The 27,591-nt window shown below is 37.1% G+C and overlaps 2 protein-coding genes across 3 annotated transcripts; one reads left to right on the forward strand and one right to left on the reverse strand.

The window, feature by feature from the left end:
• Positions 1-1,383: 1,383 nt before the first annotated feature.
• Positions 1,384-7,846, reverse strand: LOC121736642 (U3 small nucleolar ribonucleoprotein protein MPP10). Its single transcript, XM_042127967.1, has 2 exons — positions 5,979-7,846; positions 1,384-1,395 (listed from the first exon to the last, which is right to left on the reverse strand). The coding sequence occupies exon 1, from the start codon at positions 7,737-7,739 to the stop codon at positions 5,988-5,990; it is 1,752 nt and encodes a 583-aa protein (XP_041983901.1). The 5' UTR covers positions 7,740-7,846; the 3' UTR covers positions 1,384-1,395; positions 5,979-5,987.
• A 3,041-nt stretch (positions 7,847-10,887) lies between these two features.
• On the forward strand, positions 10,888-26,137 carry LOC121736367 (nuclear receptor subfamily 2 group C member 2-like). 2 transcript variants are annotated; one of them, XM_042127523.1, is made up of 11 exons: positions 10,888-11,070; positions 11,467-11,586; positions 15,492-15,641; positions 17,415-17,521; positions 17,970-18,069; positions 18,654-18,752; positions 19,969-20,067; positions 23,140-23,308; positions 23,825-24,011; positions 24,169-24,319; positions 25,098-26,137. In XM_042127523.1, exons 2-11 carry the CDS (start codon positions 11,487-11,489, stop codon positions 25,328-25,330), a joined length of 1,395 nt encoding a protein of 464 aa, XP_041983457.1. In that variant the 5' UTR covers positions 10,888-11,070; positions 11,467-11,486; the 3' UTR covers positions 25,331-26,137. The 2 variants fall into 2 exon arrangements, with proteins under 2 accessions (XP_041983457.1, XP_041983459.1); XM_042127525.1 differs by having other exon boundaries at positions 17,418-17,521.
• The last annotated feature ends 1,454 nt before the right edge of the window (positions 26,138-27,591 follow it).

The raw sequence follows: 27,591 nt of genomic DNA on the forward strand, positions 1-27,591 counted from the left end.
ATTCGTCTTTCAGTCAATAATTCTTACTCAAAGTCTAGACAGAGTGACTAAAATCACTTAAAATTGTAAAATTATGCAGTTATCTGGAATCTATATTTTTGACTGTAAAAATACCTCCAGTATTTTCCAAAATCATTGGCCGTTTAATGATATGATAAACAGTACGCAGGTGGTATTAACAGCGCAGTATTTTCAACAAAACGATATAGCTTCATGTTACAATAGCAAAACATAATAGTTAATACTTAAATTATTATCCCTTCCCTACCTATACACAGTGAGAAAGTTATTTTTAAGTGCATAATATATTTTTAATTACGGAAATTACAATTAGGTATTTATTTACATATCAATGAGAATTGTTTGGAGTGAAATTGGTGCAAGCTATTGACATTAAATCCTGGAGATGTTCATCAGTAAGTCAAAACCGAAATTTATTTTTAACGAGGTTCACCTTCGAAAATGCTCGGTCCGCATACAATGGGTCCGGGTGTGGACCGCGGTCCGCCATTTGGTGACCCCTGCTCTATTCAATACTATTATGTTATTATTACAATTTTTATCGATTTTTCTATGTAATTTTGCGATTTAACCTATGTTTGTATTTGTTTCATATCTTTAGACAGTGGAGTCAAGACAATTTAACTTTAACCCATCAATCCTCAAGCGGAAGCCGGCTGCCGCATAACAATTGAAAATCTATTGTGTCTGCGATACCCACGATGGAGGTGTTAATTCGGACTGGCACAAGTGGGCCTAAGATGGTACCATCAGAGAAGTTGGTTCATACCACGTTCATACGCATATAGCGGACCTATGTCATTTGGTCGGATCATGTCAATTCAATGCTAGTCATGATCTGTCGGCTGGGTTTGACATTACGCAACCAATTATTATAGGTCTACTATAATAATTGGTTTCGTAATGTCAAAATTTACATCTATCTGATGGCAAAAAGTGCGAAAGTAAATTGACTCTAACAATACCGGGGTAATTGGAATAAAACATTTTGATCCTTTTTTTTCCTTAGAGCGGCTGATTATGTGTGTGAAACATGCAAATATATAAATTTATGCAATGATCAAGAATATTTTTTTAAAATCTGCTGTCAAAATTTCCCATCAGATTCTGGTAGACCCATAATTACTCAGGTCCGCCATCTGATACTTGATAGTACCACGAATAAATGCCACATCTACAGCTTCGTTGCCCGCAGAGCGCCATGCGCGAGGTTACACGTAATATAAATTCCTATCCAATATTCACAAATTCCGCAGCGCATTTTAATGTTGGGTGCAAATTGCAATCTTCTTGCTACCCGTGTCGCCTCCTTAACATAACTTAAAAATGGCTTAAAATGTGGGATACGCTGGAATCGCTTTAATATTTGACATACTTATCGCCTTGAGCTTAAGCTTTTTACATTTTGTGCTCTTGTGAAGATGAAAAGGTTTAAAAAGGTTAAAAGATTAAGTAGTTGGGCATACTATGTTAGTATGAAGTTTTTGCTTTTACATTTTTTTTTAAGTTTGTCCTTCGGGAAACTGCTACTGCTTTTGTAAAGATATTTAAAAGTAAATAATAATAAAGATACTAGAAAAAGATATTAAAAACCTCTAACTAAATTAATCCCAAATTTTCTAACAGTGAGCAGGCTAGATGATAATATTATGGTATGAACGCCCTAAATCTTGTCAGCTTTCAAGTAAAAAAAAAGATCCAAATCAGTCCACCCGTTTGGATGCTAAGTTGCAACGGACATACACACACACTGACATACGTCACTAATAAGTAAAAAATTATAATTATCATTGTGTAGAAAACTTAAATAGCCTTAAATAATTTAAAGTATGTCGCACCTATAGGCCTCTTGGATATCTCTAGTGGCGCGGCGTGTGGCAGATTCAGGCAACACGTGGGTGTCAGAGTGCGATCAGCTGAGAAATACGGTTTACTAGTTAAGAATGAAAACACGTTGAAAACGTTAAAAAGTGCTCCGAAAAAAGGAAAATATGGGCGGTACGAGGTACTGTTGTGTTGTAGGGTGCAAATATTGCCAATCTCGGAATAGTGAATTAATGTCTACCGGTGGTAGGCATCATGTAGACGTTCAGAGAATATTTGCAAAAATTTATTCTGAATAAAAAAGTTTGAGTTTGAGTTTTGAGTTTGAGTTTTATTCGTTTCTGAGACGGAATTGGGAAACGTATCGAAATCAACATGCCGATTATTAAAATTCCTGTTTTTAAAGAAAAACTGTCAGTTTTTAAAGCAACATTAATAAAATATATGGTGTTTTTGTGCTTTTTCCAATGACTAGTACTGTCCAATCTACTAGTCATTTACCCTAGTAAGGATTCTTAGTAAAAGTAAGGTGCCCATTCAAAATCAGCGTTGCGGATCCGTTCGCAACATTGCTGAATGGGAACCACCAATTTGGTATTACATAGGATAGTATTAGTAGTTAAGAATTAATTTTGTAAGACGCTATACCAAATAAATTTATTTTTCTTTCTTTCTATATCACTTCTCTGTTTTCGTACGTTTAGAAAAAGGTACGCCATAACTTATAAAACATAATAATATATTATCAGATACTTCACACGCTAGAGACAGCACTAGCATAGACAGTATACAAAAAGTTTTGTTCGACGTTTGACTACGTTTCTGTCAATGTTCTGTCAAGACGTGTGCAACAATATGTCGGATTTTGGTCGGATTATTTACTGTAATTATGTGCGAGTAGCGCCCTCTGCTCCGACCTTTACATAATACTTAACAAATTTCTGTTTAACGAGCAACATCTAGCACCTATCATACAAGCACCATCTAACAATTTAGCAATAAAAACCCCCATCTCCTATTCAGTACGATCAGTCATCATTAGAGGGACAATTATCAGTTATCTGCGCGGGTTTTTTGCGCCGCGCGGCAGATTTATACGCGGCTTATCTCCGGGATTTATTCGTCTGCTGCAGCGCCGCCGGTCCCGCGGCCCAGTGAAATCTGGAACTGACTTATGCGCCATTTTTAACGGTAAATCGAGGAAAAATTAAGTAAGAAATGGATAATTATTTTTGAGACATTTTCCTATACTGTATACATGTTACCGAAAAAAATATATTACTTATATTGTTTAGCCAATGTAATATAACTGGGCTGTTAAATATGCTGGGTGTACAATGTGTTATGTGTCTCTTGGTTCATTTAATATAATTAATTTGTGTATCATAAAATGATTGTAAAATTCCGTGCGCTTTGGGTATCTAATTAATAATCATCTACGAAAATTGTATTGTGCCTATAGATAGTCTCCAGTTGGTAAATACTTCCGAAAACACAACTAGGTAATATTAAACGTTGTTTCCTGTTTTCTGGGAGACCGTGTTAAATCAGACGAACCCATAGTTGTCGTTGTTTAAAATAAGTATGTCTTTTCCAGTATCTTTATCTTGCTAACTGTTGTCTCATGAGCAGTCGGGGTGCAAATTATAAATACACAGATGGTGCGGTAGGATCACCGCGCCTAATAAAATACGCTAATTAACTAATATTAGCAGTAAACTGAGCATAGCCACGCATAGCTAACAGTTAAAAGCATAACAGGAGTAATAATTTTATTACATTTTAGTTTTCAGTCGATTTTGCTCCACCGTGCTCCACCATAGATATCTCGAAACAAACGGTTTAATATCTCAGTGATCTGTCCTGTTCTGATATTAAAAGAATCTCGATATCGTTACTCCAAATCGGTTCAGTAGTTTGAGCGTGAAAAGGTAACTGACAGACATACATAAGTTTTCATAATAAAGTAGGTAGATAAAGATTAATGATAGATAGATAAATAATGGTTATGGAGTATGGACTCAAAATAATCATACGATTAGCAAAATACATAGATAATCCGTAAATAATCAGCAATACTTAAGTAAGTATGTAACATTTAATTATACATAATAGCCCTGATCTCAGACAAGCTCAATCCCTAATCTTGTTTTGTTCAACTTACACTTTAATTTTATTATTTTAATCCTAGCTATACAGCGGAAATGTCTGAACTCTGGAGTTGCGGCCATTATAGACGAAACCGCCTAATATTGCAGCAGAGCAGACTGCTCTTACAATTATTGCTTCACTTTTTATTCAGGCGCTTTAATATTTTGCACCAGCTGGTATTTACAAAATAGAGTCATGCTTCGGCACGAATGGCCCGGCTCGACCGGAGAAATACCACGTTCTCACAGAAAACCGGCGTGAAACAGCGCTTGCGCTGTGTTTCGCCGAGTGAGTGAGTTTACCGGAGGCCTAATCCCCTACCCTATTCCTTTCCCTACCCTCCCCTATTCCCTTCCCTTCCCTTCCCTTCCCATCCCTACACTCCTCTATTACCCTATTCCCTCTTAAAAGGCCGGCAACGCACCTGCAGCTCTTCTGATGCTGCGAGTGTCCATGTTCGACGGAAGTTGCTTTCCATCAGGTGACCCGTTTGCTCGTTTGCCCCCTTATTTCATTAAAAAAAATAGAGTAAGGGCCAGGGGCGTAGCTACCGCCGTTTCAGCCGTATCAATTATACGGGGCCCCGACCTACGAGGGCCCCCAAGGTGCGTAAGCAAAAATTAATAATAACTTCTCAATTTTTTTTAAATTTCAGAAAAGAGAAAAGTAAAAAAAAAACGATTTCTTGTTTCCCGAGTAAAGCGTGCGTTCAAATTTTAAGAACTTCGGTCAGACCTGTCACTATTGTCCATAGAGGCAGAAACTTTAGAAAAACTAAAGTTATCATCAGCTATGAATGATTTAATTACTTAATCAGTTTGCCGAAAAAGGGCAAGGAGAGTTAATATTTAATTTGAATTGTTTTTAAATAATGTGACAGATAGATAAGTAATTATTATGATGAATAAATATTTCTTTTAATTTTATGCAAAATATGTTTTTTTCTTTTTTGAGAAATCTCTACCCTTCCTATGGGCCCCCAAACAAATTTTTATACGGGGCCCCGCCAAGGTACGCTATGCCCCTGGTTAGGGCCGTTTAGTTTAAAATCATATGACACTGAAAGTATTTGCCTCGCCGCCGCTGCCATTCCGGTGTAGCGCGGCCCTTACGATAGTTTTTATTATTCGTAGGTTACAAATTACGATACTAGGGGCCTGTTTCACCACTTTCTGATAAAGTGCCTAATAGGCTATTCACAACTTTTTTGACAGATTCTCCATACTTGATCTGTCAAGTTAATTGGTGGATAGCCTTATCAGGAAGTGGTGAAACAGGCCCTTAGTTAAAGTTAGGTAGGTATCTAAACTATTGCTCTAATATTGTAAATACATAACGCGAATTTAATATCAGCAAATCTGAATAAAATTATTTTTAACAGTTTATGATTTATCATTGTAATGTCGTACAAATTATAATAAAGTACCTACCTAATACCTATACATGGGCGTACCGATAAGGGGGGCAGGGGGGGGGGGGGCAGCTGCCCCCCCCTGGCACCAGAACCTGGGTAATTTGCCCCCCCCCCCCCCTGGCCCAGAACCTGGGTACGCCCATGTACCTATACATAATATTATAATGTTTATTGCAAATAACCTTATTTTTAATTAAGCATTAGCATTGGCCTAAGTAGGTTTAACTAAATGATTTCGAAAACCTTAGCTATAATAATAATATATTTATTGACATCCCACAAACTTACATAAACCTGTAAAAAAATTAGGATTTGTTGGATTAGGACTAGTTGGGAACTTTAAATACCAGGAACGAAACTGGCTACAATAATATTATTATTTATTATAGTCTTCTCTGTGTCCATAGGTGGCTGCCATCACCCATTGGATGATTAATACCTATTACAAATAAAAACTTTAAATAAGCATTTTATCCTATAAAAATTTATTCGAAAATTGCTACCAAAAAGATGATGAAATTGATTACTGTAAGTAACATTTCAATAGAAACAAACAAGTATTATTTACATTTTAATGTCATTTACTGGCAACATTTTTCTTTTTAATTAAACTAGTAGCATCATCATTAAGTTGTTGGAAGAATGCCTTGGATGTTTTCACCGATTTGTCAGTAGATTCTACACCTTGCTTTGTGTTTCTGTGGTCTGTTACTTTCTGCACCCCACCCTTTTGTTTCTGCAGCTTCTTTTTCTTCCGTCTCTCCCTGTTCTTATCTGTTTTCGTTTTTTCATCTTTGCTCATCAAGTCTCCCTTCTGTTTCTTCTTGATTTCCTCTGGGGCCAGTAATGTGGCATCACTGGCAGCCACAGGAGCCACCTCCTCCATGGATATAGCTGGTGTGTTGCTGACAATCTTCACTTCTGCGCTAGGAGCTTTAGGTGTGTAGTGGTAATGGGCTAGAGCGTCTAACTTAGCAAACAGCTTGTTCATTGCTTCTCTTATCTCTTTGTGGCTTTCTGGTTCCTCTTCTTCTACCTCCCCAGACTTCTCCTGTTTCTGTTTTAAATATTCCGCTTCATACACTTGTGCTAAGCTCATTTTGCTCTTCGATTGGTCTAGCACAGCAGTCTTTTTGAAGTTCAGTTGATCATCAACTGGCTTTTCTTTTCTCACAACGTCGTCCCATGCCTTATCTTTAACTCTCTGTTTTATGAGTCCTTCTAATGTGATGGTTGTTTGTTCTGTTATAATTGGTGGGGGTCTGGTTGTGAGATCAAAATCTAGTATTTCCTGTAGCAGGGAGTTTTCTGGACGTTTTTTAGCATCAACTTCACCTTTCAATTGCCATGGGGCATCTTTTAAGGTTTTCTCTTCCAATCTTGTGATAGTCTGTTGCAATCTCTGCTGTCGTAGCTCAAATTCTGATTTCTTCTCATCACTGATGCTAGCTCCATTTATTTTTGGTTCCATTTTTTGACTATCATCACTTCCATCTGATTCAGTTCCTGAATCAGGTTCTAGAAACCTTACAGTCTTCTTTGATGATTTTTTTCTTGGCTCATGCTCAGCTTCTTCTTCACTCTGTTCATCACCAACTTGTTCATCATCGATTTGGTCATCATCATAATTTTCTTCCTGATCACCTTCATCATTGAAAAAGTCAGAGTACATCATCTCCTTACCCTCCCCCTCTGAGTCCTCATCATCAACATCTTCAAATAAATCAATAGAATCATCATCTTCTTCATCATTTTTCCTGTTTTTCCCCTTCTCCTCCATTTTTTCCTCATTCAGTAGAAACTTTTCCATATCATTCAATTTGAAGAATTTATCATCAACTATGGAAGACTTTGACTTTTTGGATACCGTTTTATTTGACTTTTTTTGAGATTTTGGCTGCTCATCAGCATCCATTTCAGGATCAGACATTTCGGACTCATTATCATCATCCTTTTCCGATATTTTATCATCTGTGTCGACCTCATCGTCAGAATGTATTTCTGGCAATTTGATGGGGAAGGAGAGGTCGTTTTTATTCGATATACAGTTAGCTACATCCCATGTAATTTGGTCCCAACACTCCGAATTTTGTAACTCGATTTGCTGCCATATTTGTTCCTCGTCGAAATCGTCGACGATAATTTTAGGTAAAGCTTGATTCTTCTTAGACTTACTGCCCTTTTCTTCTGATTTCGTGAAGTCGTAAAGCGATTTTACCAAACTTTTGAAGTCATCTTTTGAGTCCTTTTGTACCGTAAGAAACTTGACTGGTTTTTCACATAAGACATTAAACTGGTTGATGATTTTGTCTATTTCGACACTAGCCATTGCATTGAATTATTTTGTTCCGTAATTATGATATAATTATATGAGCCTTTTTCTTAAAATTTGTGATAAAAACACTAAACACGTGCGACAGAATCTGACATGTTATGAACAAATGACATTTGGTAAATGTCAAAAGTCAAAACAGTCATTTTGACAAATAGTTTTCTTTAAAACTTTAAATGTGCACAAGCCTGTAAAACAAAAATATCTACTTTTTGAAGAGTTTAGACTTTAGATATTACTTATTGGTAGAACTCAAAATCTAAACAATATAAAAATTAAAGTTATTTTTGAAATTTCTAGCAAAAATTTACAGATAAAGTAGGATTCATAATAGTAGAAAGGTCAATGACATTTTATGATGAATGATGCACGTTATGTCGGCACTACATATAGGTTGGCGTTGGCCGACGCGGGCGTTCGCGCGTTGACGGTCGGTATTCAGACGTTGGCCGACGCGTTTGCGAGCTTGCCGCGCGGTGTCGGGAAGATCAAAGGACATAATATTTTGTCGCAAGCTTTGCGCTCCATCCACACATAGGCCGCGCGATCAGTTCGCCCGGAGTTATAATAAGTAATAATTTTATAAGTGATAAATAATAAGTAAGGTTAGTTGGGGTAAGGGAAACATACTTTATTTTTCAAATGTTATTTTGAGTTCTAGCTACTAATACGTATGTCTTTTAATAATTTTGATTAACGCAAAACATACCTATGTATGTCAGCTTTCCATGATTGAACGACTTTTTAAGCTAGTTATAATGCTTTTAACCAGAAAATGCTAAATCGTTAGGCTACTTTTTTTGTTCCCCTTTCCCTGTTTTTGGGGTAAGGGGAACAGTCTGAATATCTTATGTATAAATAGTAGTATAGATTATACACCTACACGATATCATTTTTTAATATTTCGTTTATCAAATTTGAACTCAATACTTATTGAAATACGAACTAAAATAGGAAATTTTGATTAAAATCGGAATTCGGGGTAAGGGAAACATACGAGTCGAAACAGGGGTAGTCAACTAAAAAAGTCTCAATAGTAATTTTTGTTGCAGTAAGATTCCGTTATATTAAAAAACGTGTTATTTAAATTACCTACTTAAAGTAAAATCACTTGAAATCTATCTACTAGTATCTCTATATCTACTAGTACTATCTACTAGGGACTTTACTTTGGCATTACAAGTTACTAATTAAAACATTTTCAGCTTTTGACAAACCTTTAATCTATGATCACGGCTTGACAAGCGTTTCGGAAACCCAAAATAGCGGTTGATATAATATCATTCTCGAGTTAAAAACAGCTGTGTCAACTGACACGCTGATCAAATTAAACTAACTAACCATGCTTCAAGCAGCCCAATTGGTACTTGACAAGAGATTTAACAGGCGATTAGTTAATTTTAGCGTTGATCAGCCTTTCAGAAACCGGGTGTAAATGTGATCGCCACTTGTACAGGCACCCTGAATTCTAGTGCGTATTCTTAAAATTAGCAACTATTAAAATGTTCAAGACCTCTGACATCGGGAAAGGGAAACATATGTTCCCCTTTCCCTGGCCATGGTAGTTCCCCTTTCCCGAATTTGAATTTGTAGGTTGTGTTTCTAATCATACTAAATTTTGATATTTATAGCATAGTTTATAGACATTTGTATGTAAATAATCAAATTAAGGGTATTTAAGAATACTCACTGAAAATGATAGCCTTATTGGAGCACTTTTAACACAATAAACCAGCACCCAAAAAATTCGCGGCGAGCTCGTGATATTGTAGTGGTCAACTGATTTTTTTGTTTCTGTCACTCTTTCGTACTAAGTAGATATAGCGCCATTTATGTTTTTGCTTTGAAACTAAAACAAAATTACTGCTTTATCGACCAAGAAATAATAGGGCTACGGTCTATAGTTTTTGATTTACAAACTACTGTTTCCCTTTCCCCTTCGGCCCCCTTACCCCAACTAACCTTAATAAAATAATTACTTAAGTAGGTATATTATTTTAATATTATAAAATATTATGTAAAAGTGAGTTTATTTCTTTGTTTGTTACGTTTTCTCGCCTTTTACATAATTATTTCGAGAATACCCTTTAAAAACTTTTTTCTTTTCCACATTTACAAATTACAAAGTAGTCTTTCGAGAAAGTAAAGAAATTAAAAAGTGGCAACATCGTTGTGTCATCCCTTTTTTCTTAAGCGCTTATTCCACTTGTCCTATTTAGAAGTCCTAGCTAGGATACTACATAGGAGACTAATTAGTTCGCTTCTTATTCCACTTTGATCTAATTTAGTGACTAAATCAGTTGTCATTTTGGTCAGATGTCTTCTTAATGGCTCCAGTTCTATCAAAACAACAAAAAATTGGTCTTCTCATAGGCTTAGCTGTTGGCTCAATGAAAATAAAAATAAATGAAAGGCGAAAAAGATGGTTGAAAGAATTTTTGCTCCACGTAAAATTATGAACTTTCTGAACTACTTGGAACCAGCAGACTTAAGAAATTACCTACGAATGGATTCCAAATCTTATAACATAATATAAATTGACTTTGGGTTGGAATTGGAAAGGTTGAAACCATCTGGCAACACTGATTTAGTCATCCAGGAGCCACATTTTTTCCGATTTAGGATATATATATATATATATATATATATATATATCCTAAATCGGAAAAAATGTGGCTCCTGGATAATAATTTATATATATATAAATTATTACTTATTATTCTAATTGTCATAACTATAACTCCGGGCGAACTGATGTGTGGATGGAGCGCAAAGCTTGCGACAAATGTCCTTTGATCTTTCCGACACCGCGCGGCAAGCTCGCAAACGCGTCGGCCAACGTCTAAGTATTATGTATAAATTGTATAATGTAGTGCCGACATTATGGCGGCTCTCGACATAGGCGAACGCGTTGGCCAACGCGTCTGCAGACGCGTTGGCCCAATGTGTAGAACGGGCGTTCGCGCGTTGGCCAACGTCTAAATACCTACGGCCAACGCGCGAACGCCCGTTCTACACATTGGGCCAACGCGTCTGCAGACGCGTTGGCCAACGCGTTCGCCTATGTCGAGAGCCGCCATTACACGACTAGCGTTGATGTCTGAACTCTGATAATTTGATCGAAAAAAAAATTTGTCTATGAAAGTCATGGTGTTTTGTGAGTGACACGATTTTCTGTTTTTGTTTTACGTTTTATTTATAATTTCGGGCCTATTACTTCCAAAAGCATCTCATTGTAGTATTCCTAACTGTTTACAATCACAATTATGGTAATTTGTGTGAGAATTTAACCACATACCATTGCTAAGTAAGCCCTCAACATTATAAGGTAAGCTAACTGTATCTGCAGTCATATGTTAAGATTCTTTGTACGATTTCTCTGCAATTTGTCCCAAAGTAAGACAGAAATGAGTAAAGATTAAAATGGTTTTTCATCATACGTAAATTCTTATAACAACTTTAGGTTCTGAGTGAAAGGAAAGCAATTTCTAAAAGTACTTAGGGACGCGTATTCTTGACATTAGAATATTAAGTATGTAGGCAAACAGGAATTATCTATTCCTGCTGCACTAGAAATTATTGTAAAACTTGCAAACAATAGGCGAAATTTTTTTTAATTTATAAAAGTTTCTATTTTTTGTAATTAATAATTGATGCACCATAAAGGTCACAAAATAATAGTTGTTTTCCTTAAAATTGTACTAAGGTTATTGTATCTTTGAAGGTTTACCTGCAGAAAGCCAAATGTCGATGAAGTACGGAAATGAAATAGGCGGCCTAGAATTCTGCATTGTGTGTGGAGACCGAGCATCTGGCCGACACTATGGAGCTATCAGTTGTGAAGGTAAACAAATTTACTCTTTCGTTCCCAAGCCGTCGCATGCGATGCAATAAATTTCCAAGAATCCGCAATTGAGGTATTAAAGGCTGAAAAGTTTGTTCATTTATATTTTAGCCGAATTCAAATTTGCAGGATATGACTGATCAGACACATACATGGTCTTGGGATGATTATTCTGAAATCTTGTATAGAATATTATGTAGAACTAAAAAAAATACCTTTGTACATTGTCCCTGCGTTCCATCAAGCGTTAAAAACAATCAAAACCAAAGAAGAAAAACAATCAAAACATTCTAAATACTAGGCATTTTGAGTGGTTTAATGCTTAATGTAATGCGGTGTGTACACTGTACATTACACTTTACACACACAATCTATACTAATATTATAAATGCGAAAGTATCTCTGTCTGTCTGTCTGTCTGTCTGTCTCGCTTTCACGCCAAAACTACTGAACCGATTGCAATGAAATTTTGTACACAGTTATTCTAGAGTCTGAGAAAGGACATAGGCTACATTTTGATGTGGGAAAATATCTTATTTCCATGAAAATATCGATGAAAATTAATTCGCATTGCGCGTGGCCAGCGCTCATCCCGGGAGTCCTGGGTTCGAGTCCCGCAGGCGGAACAAAAAGTTTTCAATGTTCCTGGGTCTTGGATGTGTATTAAAATAATATTTCAAAAATCTTAAATATATTTTATGTATAATATTATAAAAAATCCAGAAATATATAGATGCAATGAACATTTTAGTTCTAATATGATTCAACAGATGGCGTTTTATTTTTTACTTCATTGTAACATAGAACTAATCATACTTATTAGTTATTATGTTTTTGTTTATAGTTTTTAATACGTTAGAATATTACGTTTAATAATATTATCACTTGGTATAATAATAATCAATCTATCTTATCTTATAGAACTCCTACTGCATTTCTAAGGAGTTCGAGTGTACCGTGTTGGCCTATATTCCATCCAGAAAACATATCAATGCAATCAACATTTTAATTCTAATATATGAAAACAGATGGCGTTTTATTTTTTAATTCATTATTGTAACAGAACTAATCATACTTACTTTATTATATATTATTGTTTTTATTCATAACTAGCTGTTGCCCGCGACTTCGTCCGCGTGGACTTTAGTTTATAGCGCGCGGCTTCAACAAAATTTGTGTCAAATTTAAAAACTTTTTAAAACCCTGGTAAGTGGTACCCCTCTTAGGGCCGCGCTACACCGGAATGGCAGCGCTGAAAGTACTCGCCTCGCCTCTGCCATTCCGGTGTAGCGCGGCCCTTAATTAATCAAAATACCCAAAAACAGCATTGTTTTTGGGTATTTTGATTAATTAAGTATTATTAATATAAAATTAGTACATGTGCAGTGTGCACATGTACTAATATTATAAATGCGAAAGTATCTCTGTCTGTCTGTCTGTCTGTCAGTCTCGCTTTCACGCCAAACGCCAAAACTACCGAACCGATTGTAATGAAATTTTGTATACAGATAGCCTAAAGCCTGAGAAAGGACATAGGCTACTTTTTTACTGGAAAAAAGGGTTTTAAGGGTCGTAAATTTGTTCAAAAAATTCATAATAGATGGCGCCGTGCGTCTTCTACATCGCGCTGACGCTTGCTCAAAAGTCTTTCTATAAGAGGTGGTATCATCTTACATTTAAGTCTCGATTTTTTTCGATTGTTATATCTATTCTACGGTATTAAATAACTCAGTACTTTATCTGTGCAGTATAAGAATATAAAGTTTAATATAAAAAAATGAAGTACTTATTGTGTGCACACTGCACAGCTGTATTGATTTAAGAGGAGTCCACACCGCCCTTTTTCCCATACAAACGTTGTCCCCTGTTTCCTCCCTGGATAATGCTAGTAGAGTTATAATTTTTTTCCTGAATATCTACGGCCACTAATACAATGTCCCTATGTTTTCTTTTTTTTTTTCATAATTTAATCATTGAAAAAGATATGAACATTCAGAAACCCAAAAAAATTGCCAGATTTTCCGCTGTGTTCAAACGTCCAGAAAACAGATTTGGCTAGATTATACAAAAAAGCAAAACATAGGAACACAGCTCAAGCCTTTTTTTAATCTTTAATGAAAAAAGTACTTAAATCGGTTAAGTTTTGGAGAAGGAATCAGGGGACAACGAATCGTTGATTTTCTGGATTTTCTGCAGTTGTCTCTATCGCGTTCTGCGGTATAGGCTTGAGGTAAGGGAGACAGCTATAGATATTTCACGTACTTTTTTTTCATTTCTCTAGCCCCTGGTGTATCCTCTTAAGGGGTACCAGGGTTTTTTTATAAAAGCTTTTGACACAAATTTTGTTGACACCGCGCGCTATAAACTAAAGTCCACGCGGACGAAGTCGCGGGCAACAGCTAGTTAAAAATAAAGAAATAAGTCAACCTTATTTAAAAATACATTTTTTTATTTTATTTTATCTGCAATCAGTTTGCAAAACTAGGTGAGATGTAGGTTTTGGCAGGTAGAGTGCTTCCACCACCGTGGACAGCTTACTCAATATTAAGGAACATTAAAGAATGTCCTTCCGTTTCAGTAGTTTTTTGTACTTCTCTATGTTTGAGTAAATTTCTTCCTTTATTGTAGGTATATTTAGTATATTATATATAATATGAAATAATAAAATAGCATTTCCAAGCCTGCGCAATTCTTGTGTCTATTTCTGTTGACATCATATTACTTGCCAACATTTGCTGGCCGAGGTAGGTGTATTTCTTTACAAACTCAATCGTTTTTCCGCTTATGATAATGTTCTCTTCTGTTGAGTTTGTCATGGCCTTTGTTTTGTTGGCGTTCATCGTGAGGCCTACTTTGTTGCTTTCTCTTTCTAGGTCTATGAGCATGCTTTGCAGGTGGTCCTTTATCTTGGCAAATAATATGATGTCGTCTGCGAATCTTAAGTTTGTTAGTAGCTCTCCGTTTATGTTTAGTCCGTACTGGTCCCAATTTAGTTCTCGGAAGATTCCTTCTAACACAGCAGTGAATAGTTAAGGTGAAAGCGGGTCTCCCTGTCTTACTCCTCTTTTTATTTTTATTTCTTTTCCCTCCTTCTCTAGTCTGATTTTGGCTATACTATTGGTCTATATATTTTTCAAGATGTATTTGTGTTCGACTCCCTGTGCCTTCAGACATTTCCAGATGTTTTCATGCTCTATCGAGTCGAATGCTTTGTTAAAGTCAATGAAGCAGCAGTAAAATGGCATATTAAACTCTTAACTCTTTTAGAAAATTTGTCTTACAGTGTGTATGTGGTCGATAGTCGAGTATCCTGCCCTGAAGCCCGCCTGGTCTTTTGGCTGATTTTCATCTAGGGTTCTAGTTATGCGCCCCAGAATCACTTTTGCAAAAACTTTTTAAACAAAACCTGAAAACCATCAACTGTATCATGACGAACACACGATCCAACACGTTCGCAGGCTGCGTTTGCTGCGCAAACCACGAATCAGCAGTAAAAGAGTGTTAGTTCTTAAAAAAAAATTATCATTACCACCTATTGTATTCACCACTTTTATAGCAAATAAACGATTTGAATTTAAAAGAAGCGTTATGGAAACATCCGAAACCATGATCGGTTTGGCCGATTAGTCGGCTTCTTTGCAATTGGCTAGTCGGTTAGTCGGCCAAAGTCATGATCGGCACATCTCTAATATATACCTATGTTCACATCTATGTACACACTTCTGAAATGTCATGGTTATAGTTACTTATACTCTCTATGCAGCTTTTCTCTACATGGTTCACACATTCTACATTTCATACATTTTAATCTATTAGCTTAGCTTATTATAGTTATTAATGATTCTCATTATATTTTTATGGATTCAATTAAAAATCCAATACTTCTAATATCATCACTTATACAGGATGTAAAGGATTCTTCAAGCGGTCTATTCGCAAGAAGCTGGGCTACCAGTGTCGGGGGAGCATGAACTGCGAAGTCACCAAGAACCACAGGAACCGGTGCCAGTACTGCCGTCTCCAGAAGTGCCTCGCCAGCGGCATGAGGAGTGATTGTGAGTGTTTCTGCTTTCTTAACTGGAAAAAAACAGTTGAAAAGAGAAAATATTCTAATTTTCTATCTAATTTTGTTTGAAATGCTAATGGCTAATTTTGTAGAAAGATAACAGAAAGAAAAATATTCTTTGTACATCAGAGAAGTTAATTCATAGGCAGATTGCAGACCAACGTAATTTGGTCATGTTAAATGTCAAACCCAGCCAACAGATCATGACTTATAATGAACTAGCTGTTGCCCGCGACTTCGTCCGAGTGGACTTCAGTTTATAGCGCGCGATGTCAACAAAATTGGTGTCAAAAGCTTTTATAAAAAAAACCCTGGTACCCCTTAAATCAAAACAGCTGTGCAGTGTGCACATAATATTTCATTTTTTTGAATTAAACTTTATATTTTATGCTAAATTTTAAAGCTTATTTAGCCCCCCAATTACACAACTTTACCCATAAACTATTTATCATTGATAGGTTTAAGCCTTAAGGTTACGTCACTGTATATTATAATATAAAGTACTGACTTATTAAATAACGTAAAAAAGAAATAACAATCGAAAAAAATCGAAACCCAAATGTATGATGATACCACCTCTTATAGAAAGATGTTGGGCAAGCGTTAGCGCGATGTAAGAGACGCACGGCGCTATCTAGTTTGAATTTTTGGAACTAACTTAATTTGAACAAATTTTCGTATTTTCACCCCCTTACAACCCTTTTTTCCAGTAAAAAAAGTAGCCTATGTCCTTTCTCAGGCTTTAGCCTATCTGTATACAAAATTTCATTACAATTGGTTCGGTAGTTTTGGCGTGAAAGCGAGACAGACAGACAGACAGAGATACTTTCGCATTTATAATATTAATATAGATTGACAAAACTCGACCAAATGACATAGGTCCATCAACTGCCTATGAATATGAATCAATTTCTTTAATGGTACAAGATCACAAAGAAGCCCCTTTTTTGTGATTTCAAATATTGATCAATTTCTTAACAGTTAATGGATTCAGGCGTTACTTTGCGGAAATCCATAGTTTAAATTTAGTTTGTTATTATTTTTAGCAATATTCCGCGAAAAACAACTTCCACCTTTAAGTAAATGAGTGAGTGTACGCATAGGCATGCGTACACTCACTCATTTACTTAAAGGTGGAAGTTGTTTTTCGCGGAATATTGCTACCACCTCAGCTCAATATTGCTACAGCACCTCCCTCCTCCCACACTGCCTATGCGTACACTCGCATTCAAGAACTTGCAAACACCACCACCACACAAGCAACGGACGTTGTTCGTACAGTCCACATCCTCAGGACGTTGTTCGTAGAGTCCACATCCTGAGGATGCTCCGGTGTTGGGGCGAAACGCGCGTCGAGGTTTTCAACCTGCATGGTGGTGAGGGGCCTTGCACGGATTTGCCAACATTATTGCTTGTGTGGTGGTGGTGTTTGCAAGTTCTTGCATGCGAGTGTACGCATAGGCAGTGTGGGAGGAGGGAGGTGCTGTACGCATGCCTATGCGTACACTCACTCATTTACTTAAAGGTGGAAGTTGTTTTTCGCGGAATATTGCTAAAAATAATAACAAACTAAATTTAAATTTCTTAACAGCTGCTTCTTTTGTAGAATACAAAATATCTAGTTCATTTTAAAGATTTGTGTGTCTGTTTCTGAAACTTTTATAAAAAAAATATAGTTAAATTTTGTAATTTACCTACAAAACATCAGTCAATATTGATAGTGGCAAATAGATGAGCGGTAATTCTTGTTGTATGTCGACAGCGGTTCAACACGAGAGGAAGCCGATACTGGACAAGAAGAACGACGCCAGAGGGGCACAGGATCGCATGCGGAGAGAGGATACGGTGTACTCTAAACTGTTGGAACATGTAAGTATTTTTACAAGGCCGTACATCTCCTTCGATCGGGGGTTCCAAGAATTGCTATTGTATTCTATTGTTGTCGCGATCACCAGTGCTCGTACGGGGATTGATGGGTTAAGATTAAGACAGCGTGTAGGTTTTATTGCACTAATTGTAAGGGCCTGAAATATTTAACACACTTGGGTTTTTTAACTGGGTACCTGTTGTGAGAAACAAAGACTGTGCCAAAGGTATATTAAATAGAAAACAACACTAGAAATACGTAACTCATGTTTTTCTAGTGTTTTTCTTTGGTATACTCTAAATTTCGATAGCCTAATAATTTACTTAAGATGTATGTTACATAATTATATTTTATCTTAGTTGTGAGGTTCACACAAAATTTAATTGTTATTAATGGTTCAGTCTTACCTTCTTACCCATAATTTGAACAAAAACTGTTTTGCTATTTCAGATGAATCCAGCAGATGAGTCATCAGACGGGTTTGGTACTGTCTCCCCGACGCCTGCATTCAACATGGCCCTAGCTGCTGTACTCAATAAGAATAATCCAGGTATTAGTTTGTAACTAAAAACAATATCAATACGTCTTGTCGAAAAATATAACAGGCCCCTAGACAAGCAGCAAGTGATTATCGTAAACGCTAACAAAATGTTTGCGATTTGACATAAGTCATAGCTTCGTTAGCGAATACTAATGTCAAATCCCATACATTTTGTGGCGTTAGCGTTTACGATAATCACTTGCCGCTTGTCTAGGGGGGCAGTTCTTGTATGAAACACGAATTGCCAAGGAAGTTGCGATCAACATATTCTAGTATGAATCCATACTTCCAGACAGAATTTTATAATGTGAAAAAGTGCTTGTCTGTCTGCCTGTTACCTCTTAACGCTTGAACCGCTGAACCGATTTTGCTGAAATTTCGTATGGAGATACTTTGAGTCCCGGGAAAGGACATAGAGTACTTTTATCGAACGGAGTTGCGGGCTTCATCTAATGTTAAATAAACATCCTATCTCATTCACACCAATTTCCTGTCAGTCAAAAATATCCTTTATTTTGACACGGAAATGTATGGAGTCCTGCATTGGGCGAGTACAAGCTGTAACATCAACCAGTCTGTGTTTTTGCTTACAGTGGCACCATACCTGGCAGCGGGCAGTCAAGTGGACGAGGGTCGCAGACAGCTGATGCTGCAGACACACCTCGCGCTCTTCCCCAACATGGGACAATTTGGTAGGCACCGCAAATAAATATTATGGCAAAAAACATCTGTGAAACTACAATCCTGGGCCTTCAACAGTGATTGACTTTTTGTGGACACTGGACACGCATAAACATTGGACAATGCATAATATGTGGTTTTTGATTGCATATAATATTATGTAGTTTTTATTTCGGCCACATCCAAAATGATACTTGGCTGGAGGGTGCAACGTTTAACATTATGGCGTCGTATGTTCTGATAACGGACACGTGGGAAATGAACGCTGTAAGTACTTTGATGATTGTCAAAGAACTTGTGACGCATGGTCGCACTGATTTTGCTTACCATTTAAGCTTATATTGTTGTGTTTACATATTTTACGTATTATAGACTACAAGACCTTAAGAAAATTAACGGGTGAAATAAACCAAAGTGAATATCGCTTAGGCCTTAGAAGGCTGTTACTATGCCTGAAAATAACTCTAAGCACTATGTCTGTTATTTCAGAGGCCGTACCACGAAACTGTTTTGAGACTCAAACAATCGTACGAGAATGCCACGTCCTACTGTAACAAACGTGAAATGACGTTGTTAGAGCAGGACGCGGCATTCTCATCCGATCGTTTGAGTCTCAAAACGGTTTCGTAGTAGGCCTATAGGTGAGTAAGCCACTCCTCACCAGGCTATAAGGCTGCGTTTCCACTGAAGCGGAGCGAAGCTTAGCGGTGCCCGAATTGACCAATCGTGCTATTCCAGTGAATGACAGCGAAGATTTCGATCATGGTGATTGGTCAATTCGGCACCGCTAAGCTCCGCTCCGCTTCAGTGGAAACGCAGCCTAAGGGTTGCGACCACAGAAATAAATCAAGATAGAACGGCGACGCGCGTGCGTTACTAAGGAATCGATCGTGTCAATTTTTGCTTTGCATTTAGTTAGAACAAATAACTTACCCGTGGAAAGAAATACCTCTTTTTGACCGACTTACTTTCGTACTTCTATTTTTACAATTAGACACTGCACAGTGAGGCATTTTTGCACAACCGATCCGGTGTACCAAGTCGAGACGTGCGCGCTGACTAAATGAACGTTCAACAAATCTTGCTCACTTATGCAAGATTGAAACACGCGTACTCCACCCTCTTAGCCGTTCTATCTTGATTTATTTCTGTGGTTGCGACCCATGGCTTTCGGCCCCTGCGCTGGAAAATGTACGGCATCTGTTGTATGTATCGTTAATTGTGCAGGTCAAATCAACAAGTTTCTACAGACGGCGTACGGCGCGACGCCGGCGGAGGCCTCCCCCATGCCCACGCTACACCCCTCTGACGCTCAGCCCTCTGAAGGTGAAATACTATTTTATTTGATACACAAATATTAAAAATCTATACAGCTACAACTAAACACGTAGAAACTTATGTAACCACGAATGACATATTTTAACAATAACATCTCTAAATAGTATAAAACAAAGTCGCTTTCCGCTGTCTGTATGTATGTGTGTATGTATGCTTAGATCTTTAAAACTACTCAACGGATTTTGATGCAGTTTTTTTAAATAGATTGAGTGTTTCAATAGGAAGGTTTATATGTATAACATATGCATAATATGGTAGAGAAACACTGATAATTTTAGAAGTTTCTAATGTTATGTCGTAAATAAATTCATTTTTTTGCGTTTATATTGCAAACGCTGGCTAAACCCTACGAGATAGATCAAAATAATGTACTACAGTATTGTACACCTTAATAAGGTAAACAAAAAAGTCCGCGATGGTATATGTCTATTTCTTAGGGATAACTCACAATAGCCATTTTTGTTCTTTACTTTTTACGAAAAATAATGGCTTATTTACGAAGCGATTTTAACAATTTACAACATTAACCCTTATCCAAATAAACATGTTTGGAAGCTAAGAAATTAAATGTAGATTATAATTGTCTTTTACACTATACAATTTCGATCAATACTTTAGAAGTTTTCAAACGTATAAACTTACGCGGAATCAAAAAATATGTCGCGCGGCGGCGGCCGAGGGACATAGCGGTTACGGCGGAACCGGCCGGGGGCTCTCATAAGCTTCGGGCTTATGTTATTGTAGTAGATAGTGTATTTCGTCATTGTGTGGTTGTGCAGACGGTAACGCAGAGGAGCAACCACAGCGCTTTCTTTCAGATATTCATTGTTTCTGGTTCTTTGGTTTCTGAATTGTCGATAAAAATATATTTGACTTGGTTAGAAAAACGGACTTTTGTTTTTGCTTTGCGATTGGGTTATTTGTTGCTTTGTGGGTATTACTATACGATCATGCCTGGAAGACGTCGTCGTTCGAACATAGGTCGTAGTACAGTGAATGCCAAAAGAGCACGTTCAGCAAGAGATGAAGAATCGTCAACGGAACGTGAGACTCGCCTCAGCCAGAATAGTGATAGAAATCGGATACAGAGAGAAAGAGAATCGTCTGTAGAGCGTGAGGCTCGCCTCAGTCGGAAAAATGATAGAATTCGGATACAGAGAGAAAGAGAATCGTCTGTAGAGCGTGAGGCTCGCCTCAGTCGGAAAAATGATAGAATTCGAATACAGAGAGAAAGAGAATCGTCTGTAGAGCGTGAGGCTCGCCTCAGCCAGAATAGTGATAGAAATCGAATACAGAGAGAAAGAGAATCGTCTGTAGAGCGTGAGGCTCGCCTCAGCCAGAATAGTGATAGAAATCGAATACAGAGAGAAAGAGAATCATCTGTAGAGCATGAGGCTCGCCTCAGCCAGGATAGGGATAGGCATCGAATACAGAGAGCAAGAAAATCATCCGCACAGACACATAGCAACACCGAACAAAACGAACAACCAAACAGCCACAGACCCGAGAGAGTAACTAATTCATGGGTAAATAAAGAAAATTCTGCCAATTTTTGCGAAACTTTTATCGTTTACGCAGCACAATAGGAAAAATCACCCGATTTTGAAACATTCTTCATTGGTGCTCCGCTTCTATTGGTCTTAGCGTGATAATATATTATAGGGTACATCCTACTAATATTATAAAGGCGAAAGTTTGTTTGGATGTATGGATGTGTGGATGTATGGATGTTTGTTACTCTTTCACGCAAAAACTACTGAACGGATTTTAATGAAACTTTACAATAATATAGCTTATACATCAGAATAACACATAGGCTACAATTTTAACCGACTTTCAAAATGGGGGAGGTGTTATGTTCGTTTTCTTATATTCAACGATTACTCCGCCGTATGTTACCCGATTTTTATATCCACAAAAGTGGTGATCTGATGAAGGATCGAGGGAACTCCTCAAAACTTATAGGGAAACGTGTGGTGACTTCGGTTTCGTGAGAAGTATTCTAAGCATATGCTACCAACAAGTAAAAGTTTGCACCGAGATATACCTGGTATACCGTGGTTCGGAAGGTGCTGAGAGAACTCCTGATTCTTTATAGATACAAGTTTGGGAGTTTCGGCGTTGTTTTAAGAACAGGAACCATATGCTACTATGCAAATTACATTCATCATCATCATCATCATCATCACTACCATATTATACCATTTCATAGTCTTTTAGATCGAGACTCGAGTTTGTCAAGCGATAATTTAAAAAAAATCTTTATTTTATTTCTAAAAATAGTTTGACTACAGGCTATATTATATAATATATTATCACGCTAAGACTAATACGACTAAAGAAACTCAGGAAAATGCGGGAAAAACGGGGAAAATATTTTTTATGGGAAAATGTACGGTTTCTGTAAAATTCCTAATTTACGCGGGCGAAGCCGCGCGGGACATCTAGTTTTAATATAAAGATAATTAGTACATTAGACATGTACAAAATTTGGTCATATTACTTTAAACGTATCTAAGAATACTATTAATTACTACGAATAATAAAAACTAAGGAATCGTAACTCCCATACTATTACCGTTTTAAATTTGGTTCCTTTTGATGTGTCATATTGTAACGTCAGCCTAGTACCGCTCAAGGTCACCTAAATATTGCAAATGTATTGAAATGTGTACCTAAGGTACACTTTTTTGACAAGTATTGTGGAGCATGTTTTTTGACGGAGTTACTTTTCCTTAGTTTTTATTATTCGCAGCATAATTATGACGCCCGCAACTATATTGCCGCAAACTTCGTTTATCTCGTGAGACTAAAAGTATCTCCATACAAAATTGCAGCAAAATCGGTTTAGTGGTTTGGCGTGAAGAGGTATCAGGCAGACAGATACTGTTTCGCGTTTATAATATTAGTATGTATATTGTATAGATTAAGTTGCTCATAAATGTTCAAATGTTGTTGCTTTTGGTTTTTAACTGACTTCCGAAAAGGAGGAGGTTATATATTCGGCTGTGATTTTTTTTTTTTTATAAAATTGCTTCTTGCATCCCCTTATTTTTCCAGGCGAGGAAGCAGGCATCCTGAGCTCAGCCGAAGCCCTGCAACTTCCGTTATCTCTACCTGCAGGTTCGGGCGGGCCGCTCCGCCTGCACGCCGCATGCGAGGCGGCCGCGCGCCTGCTCGGGGCCTCGGCACGGTGGATGCTGGCTGTGCCCGCTGCGGCTGCGCTGCCGTTAGTATTACTGTACTAGTTGTTAAAAGACCTCGGATATAGTATCTACAGTTGAAATAGAGTAAGTTGGCAGCAGCGGTAATGGACCTTTTGTCTGGGAACGAGGTTGGCCTTACTAGTCCGCTCGCGCCGCGTGCGAAAATCATTATTTATTTATTTATTTATTAGTAAAAGAAACCATTATGCTAAAAGTGAACTGCGACACAGTTTGTACATGCTTTGTACGAATATTTTTTATTTAACATTGCTATTTTAAAATTATGTACTACACAGAGCCATGAACATTTTTTATATAATTTAACTGTTGATAAAGGTAAATTCTTATTTCTCCTACTACTTTTCTGACGATACCGCTACTTACTTCATATTAGTAAATACAATCAGTTATTATTGCAATACGCAATGTTCACGTTCAACACACCCCTGTCCTGATTGACGCTATAACACCCGGTTAAAAACCTACTAACATTTTTACAATCTTCTCTCAAATATATATTCAATCGTATTATGCTCTAGGTTCGAGGTGCAATCAGCTCTGCTGCGCAAGTGCTGGGCGGAGCTAGTGGTGCTGGGGCTGGCGCGGTGGAGCTCGGCGCTGGCGCTGCCGCCGCTGCTGGCGCACATGGCGCACTCCCTGCATCGCGAGCTGCGGGACCGCGCCGCGCCACACCGACCCCGAGACACGCCCGAGCCACAGGGGGAGGTGAGATAGAGTTAGTGGTGCTGGGGCTGGTGCGGTGCAGCGCGGCGCTGGCGCACATGGTACACCAGCGCAGCACAGTTATTTCACATGTAGCTATGGCAGATCCGAGCAAGATTTTAGTTTATCAAAATTTATTTGACACTAATGTAATTTCCAGACGATCAGCGTGTCGGACTACAGCGACGCTCGCGTGTCGGAGGTGCTGGCGGGTCTGACGCGCCTGCAACAGTTCATCGCGGCGGCGGATGCGCTGCGCCTCACGGACCGCGACTACGCGCATCTGCGGGCGCTCTGTCTGTTCTCGCCAGGTACTGTCCCAATAAACGTCATTTTATTTCGCTTATGGTCACAATTTTGACGTTTCAACTTTTTAAAAATAATTTTAAAAATTGTGATGTCAATATTTTGACGTTTATACTTTTTAAAAGTTCAAACGTCAAAATTGTGACCATAAGCAACGAAGTGTTAATCATAAAGTTATTATACCTAGCGGAATAGAGAAACAAAGGCCTGAGCAAGAGAGATGTCACTATCAGTAACACTGCGTGGTAAAAAGAGACGTGTGACACATGACAGCAGCACTCTTTTTTTGACGTCCAGTCGGCACGTGCCGCACGTTGAGAATTTAATCTCATAGAATTCATGTTCAATCATGCTTGTGTAAGTGTATACGTACACATATTTTTCACACAGATGAAAACCAATTTCGGTTTCGTTTGACAGCTCGAGATTGTTGCTCTACTCCGCTAGGTATATTAACTTTATGGTGTTAACCAAAGTTACATAATAAAGGGAAAGTTTGACGCCACACAGTTGATCCTGGAGCCAAGAGGCAGATGGAAAGTAACGAAAATTCTTATTGAAAAGACAATGCCAGCCCCGCCAGGCTTGCTTTGCATACGTCGGCAGGGTGAAAATTAATCTTGGCGAAAATTGTATAATATCTGCCTATCGCCTGTTGTGTTCCTATCGAGGTACAGAATCACGTCTTGTACTTGTCATCGGAGTGACTAGACCGAGGCATTTCAAATGAAGAACAATTCCTTTATTTATTTTCAAGAAATGAATATCAGATTTCTCTTGCAGACGGCGCACCGGACTTCATAACGCCCAAACTCCAAGAATACCAGAACAAAGTGCTCCGTTCTCTCCGTATAACATGTCAGTCGAACGACGAACGAGTGGACACCCTACTGCTACAACTTCCAGTATTGAGGACGTTCACTGGATCGTTTATTGAAGACGTCTTCTTCGTGGGATTCGTTGGAGACGTCAATGTGGATGAGGTAGTGCCTTACTTGTTGAAAACTGAACGCTAAGATCCTCATGATGAGGAATAAGATAATAAAAACAACGCGTATGGCATTGAGACTTGACATATTATTCTTGATAATTTTTTAATGTTTAAAAAGTCTTTACTGATATTTTTAGTGGCAGCTTTGTTAAAACCACATTCTACGGAACTAAAGAACAGTAACAGAGTAAAAATGTATGAGGCACTCAAATTCATATCCTACTAATATTATTTAAAAATCTAAAATGTGTCTCCCTAAAAAACTCTCTGTGTTCACACTTGAATAGCTGAACAGCTGAGTGGTATAGGCTAAATCCTGGGAAAGGACTTGACAGGATTTTTTTTTGCGAGGAAAATATACGGTTCCCGTGCGAACGAATGTCTCAATGAAGTAGCAGAACATCTAGTATTACGTAAGTCTTAAAATAAGAAGCAACAGAAAACAGGTTTGCACACTAGAGTTAAATTTATAAGTTTTGAGATAAGTAAGTAGCACATTATTAATTATAACAAAAAGCACAAATGTATTTTTATTATTATATTTTAGAGTTATACAAAAAACATTACAGATTGCTATAGGTATCTATTTATAAAGATTACTACAATAAAACAAATTAAGTAATGTTTTTTTTTCAAAATAACAGATAAGGAAAATTATAAGATGTTGAGGATATGGAGCTCAAGGTGGTGTTTTTTCAAATTTGTTTGTTAGAATTTTAATTTTTAAGTATAAGATGTAAGAAAATCGGTAAAAATTGTCTTTAATTGTAACTTATTGTGGTGCATTGGCATAGTGCTTTCTATTTTCCGTCCATTCTAAATGCAGGAAAAACATAAAGTATGTAGGTATTTTATATGTTAGGTAATTTGTATAAGAGTAGGCTAAACACTCGCCTATTGTACGGTAATATTATTATGATATATTATAAGTATAGGTCTACCAGAATCTGATGGCAAAAAGTGAGAAAGTAAATTGACTGTAGCAATATCGGGGGTAATTGGAATAATACATTTTGATCCTTTTTTTAGGGTTCCATACCCAAAGGGTAAAAACGGGATCCTATTACTAAAAGACTTCGATGTCTGTCTGTCCGTCTGTCTATCTCCAGACTGTATCTCAAGAACCGCTATAGCTAGACTTCTGGCACAGATTGTGTATATCTGTTGCCGCTATAACAACAAATACTAAAAACAAAACAAATTAAATATTTCAGGGGGCTCCCATACAAAAAACTTAAATTTTTGCTATTTTTTGCTCGATATCAATTATGGCAATAGATACTTGAAATGTTCACAAAATACTCAGTTGTATTTGTACTTTAATAATTAATAATAAAATTTAAATAAAATAAATAATGAAGGCATAATTAATAATAAAATTTAAATAAAATAAATAAGAATCCCATACAAAAAAACGCATTTTATACCTATTTTTGCTCTATAATGGTACGGAATCCTTCGTGCGCGAGTCCAACTCGCACTTGGCCGATTTTATTTCCTTATAGCGGTTGATTCTGTGTGTGAACCATGCAATTTATATATAAACTAGCTGTCCCGGCAAACGTTTCTTTGCCATATAAAGTATTTCGGCCGTATTATTTTATTGAAGTGACTAAATAAGTATGTCACCATGGCAACGTCCATCGCTATCCCGTCGCACAAACAATGGTCGCCGTGAGTCTCGAGTTGTAATAATTTACTATTATTTATTCAACAAATGCACTTATCAATATAAAAAGTACCCAGTAGCCGATTCTCAGACCCACTGAATATGCATATAAAATTTGGTTAAAATCAGTAAAGCTGTTTCGGCGGAGTACGCGGCCTAACATTGTGACACGAGAATTTTATATATAAGAAGAAGATTTATCCAATGATCAAGGATATTTTTTTTTAAATTTGCCATCAGATTCTGGTAGTATATAAATATGAAGACGTAAGTGGATTAAGTAGGTAATTAACATTTTGAAAATTGTTTTGTTTTGGGCATTAAGACCGGGAAAATCATGTGAAATAAAAAAAATGATTTTATGTGTAGCTAGATAATGAAGTAGGTAAGTTACAAGGTTTGTTCAAATTACAAGGAAAAAATAAATTATAAAATGTTAGGTATCCACTTATCTCTTAAAATATTGTTTTAACTTCTAACAAATATGTATAGTGTTCAAGAAAGTATTTGTTAGAAAAAAATTAAATTGAAATTGTATGCAAAAAGCATGTATACAATTTTAATTTTAATTCTTTAAATAAGTCCATAAAAAACATATTATTAGTTATATTGTTTGA

The sequence above is a fragment of the Aricia agestis genome, chromosome 19 (assembly GCF_905147365.1).
Source record: "Aricia agestis chromosome 19, ilAriAges1.1, whole genome shotgun sequence".
Taxonomy (NCBI): Eukaryota; Metazoa; Arthropoda; class Insecta; order Lepidoptera; family Lycaenidae; genus Aricia; species Aricia agestis.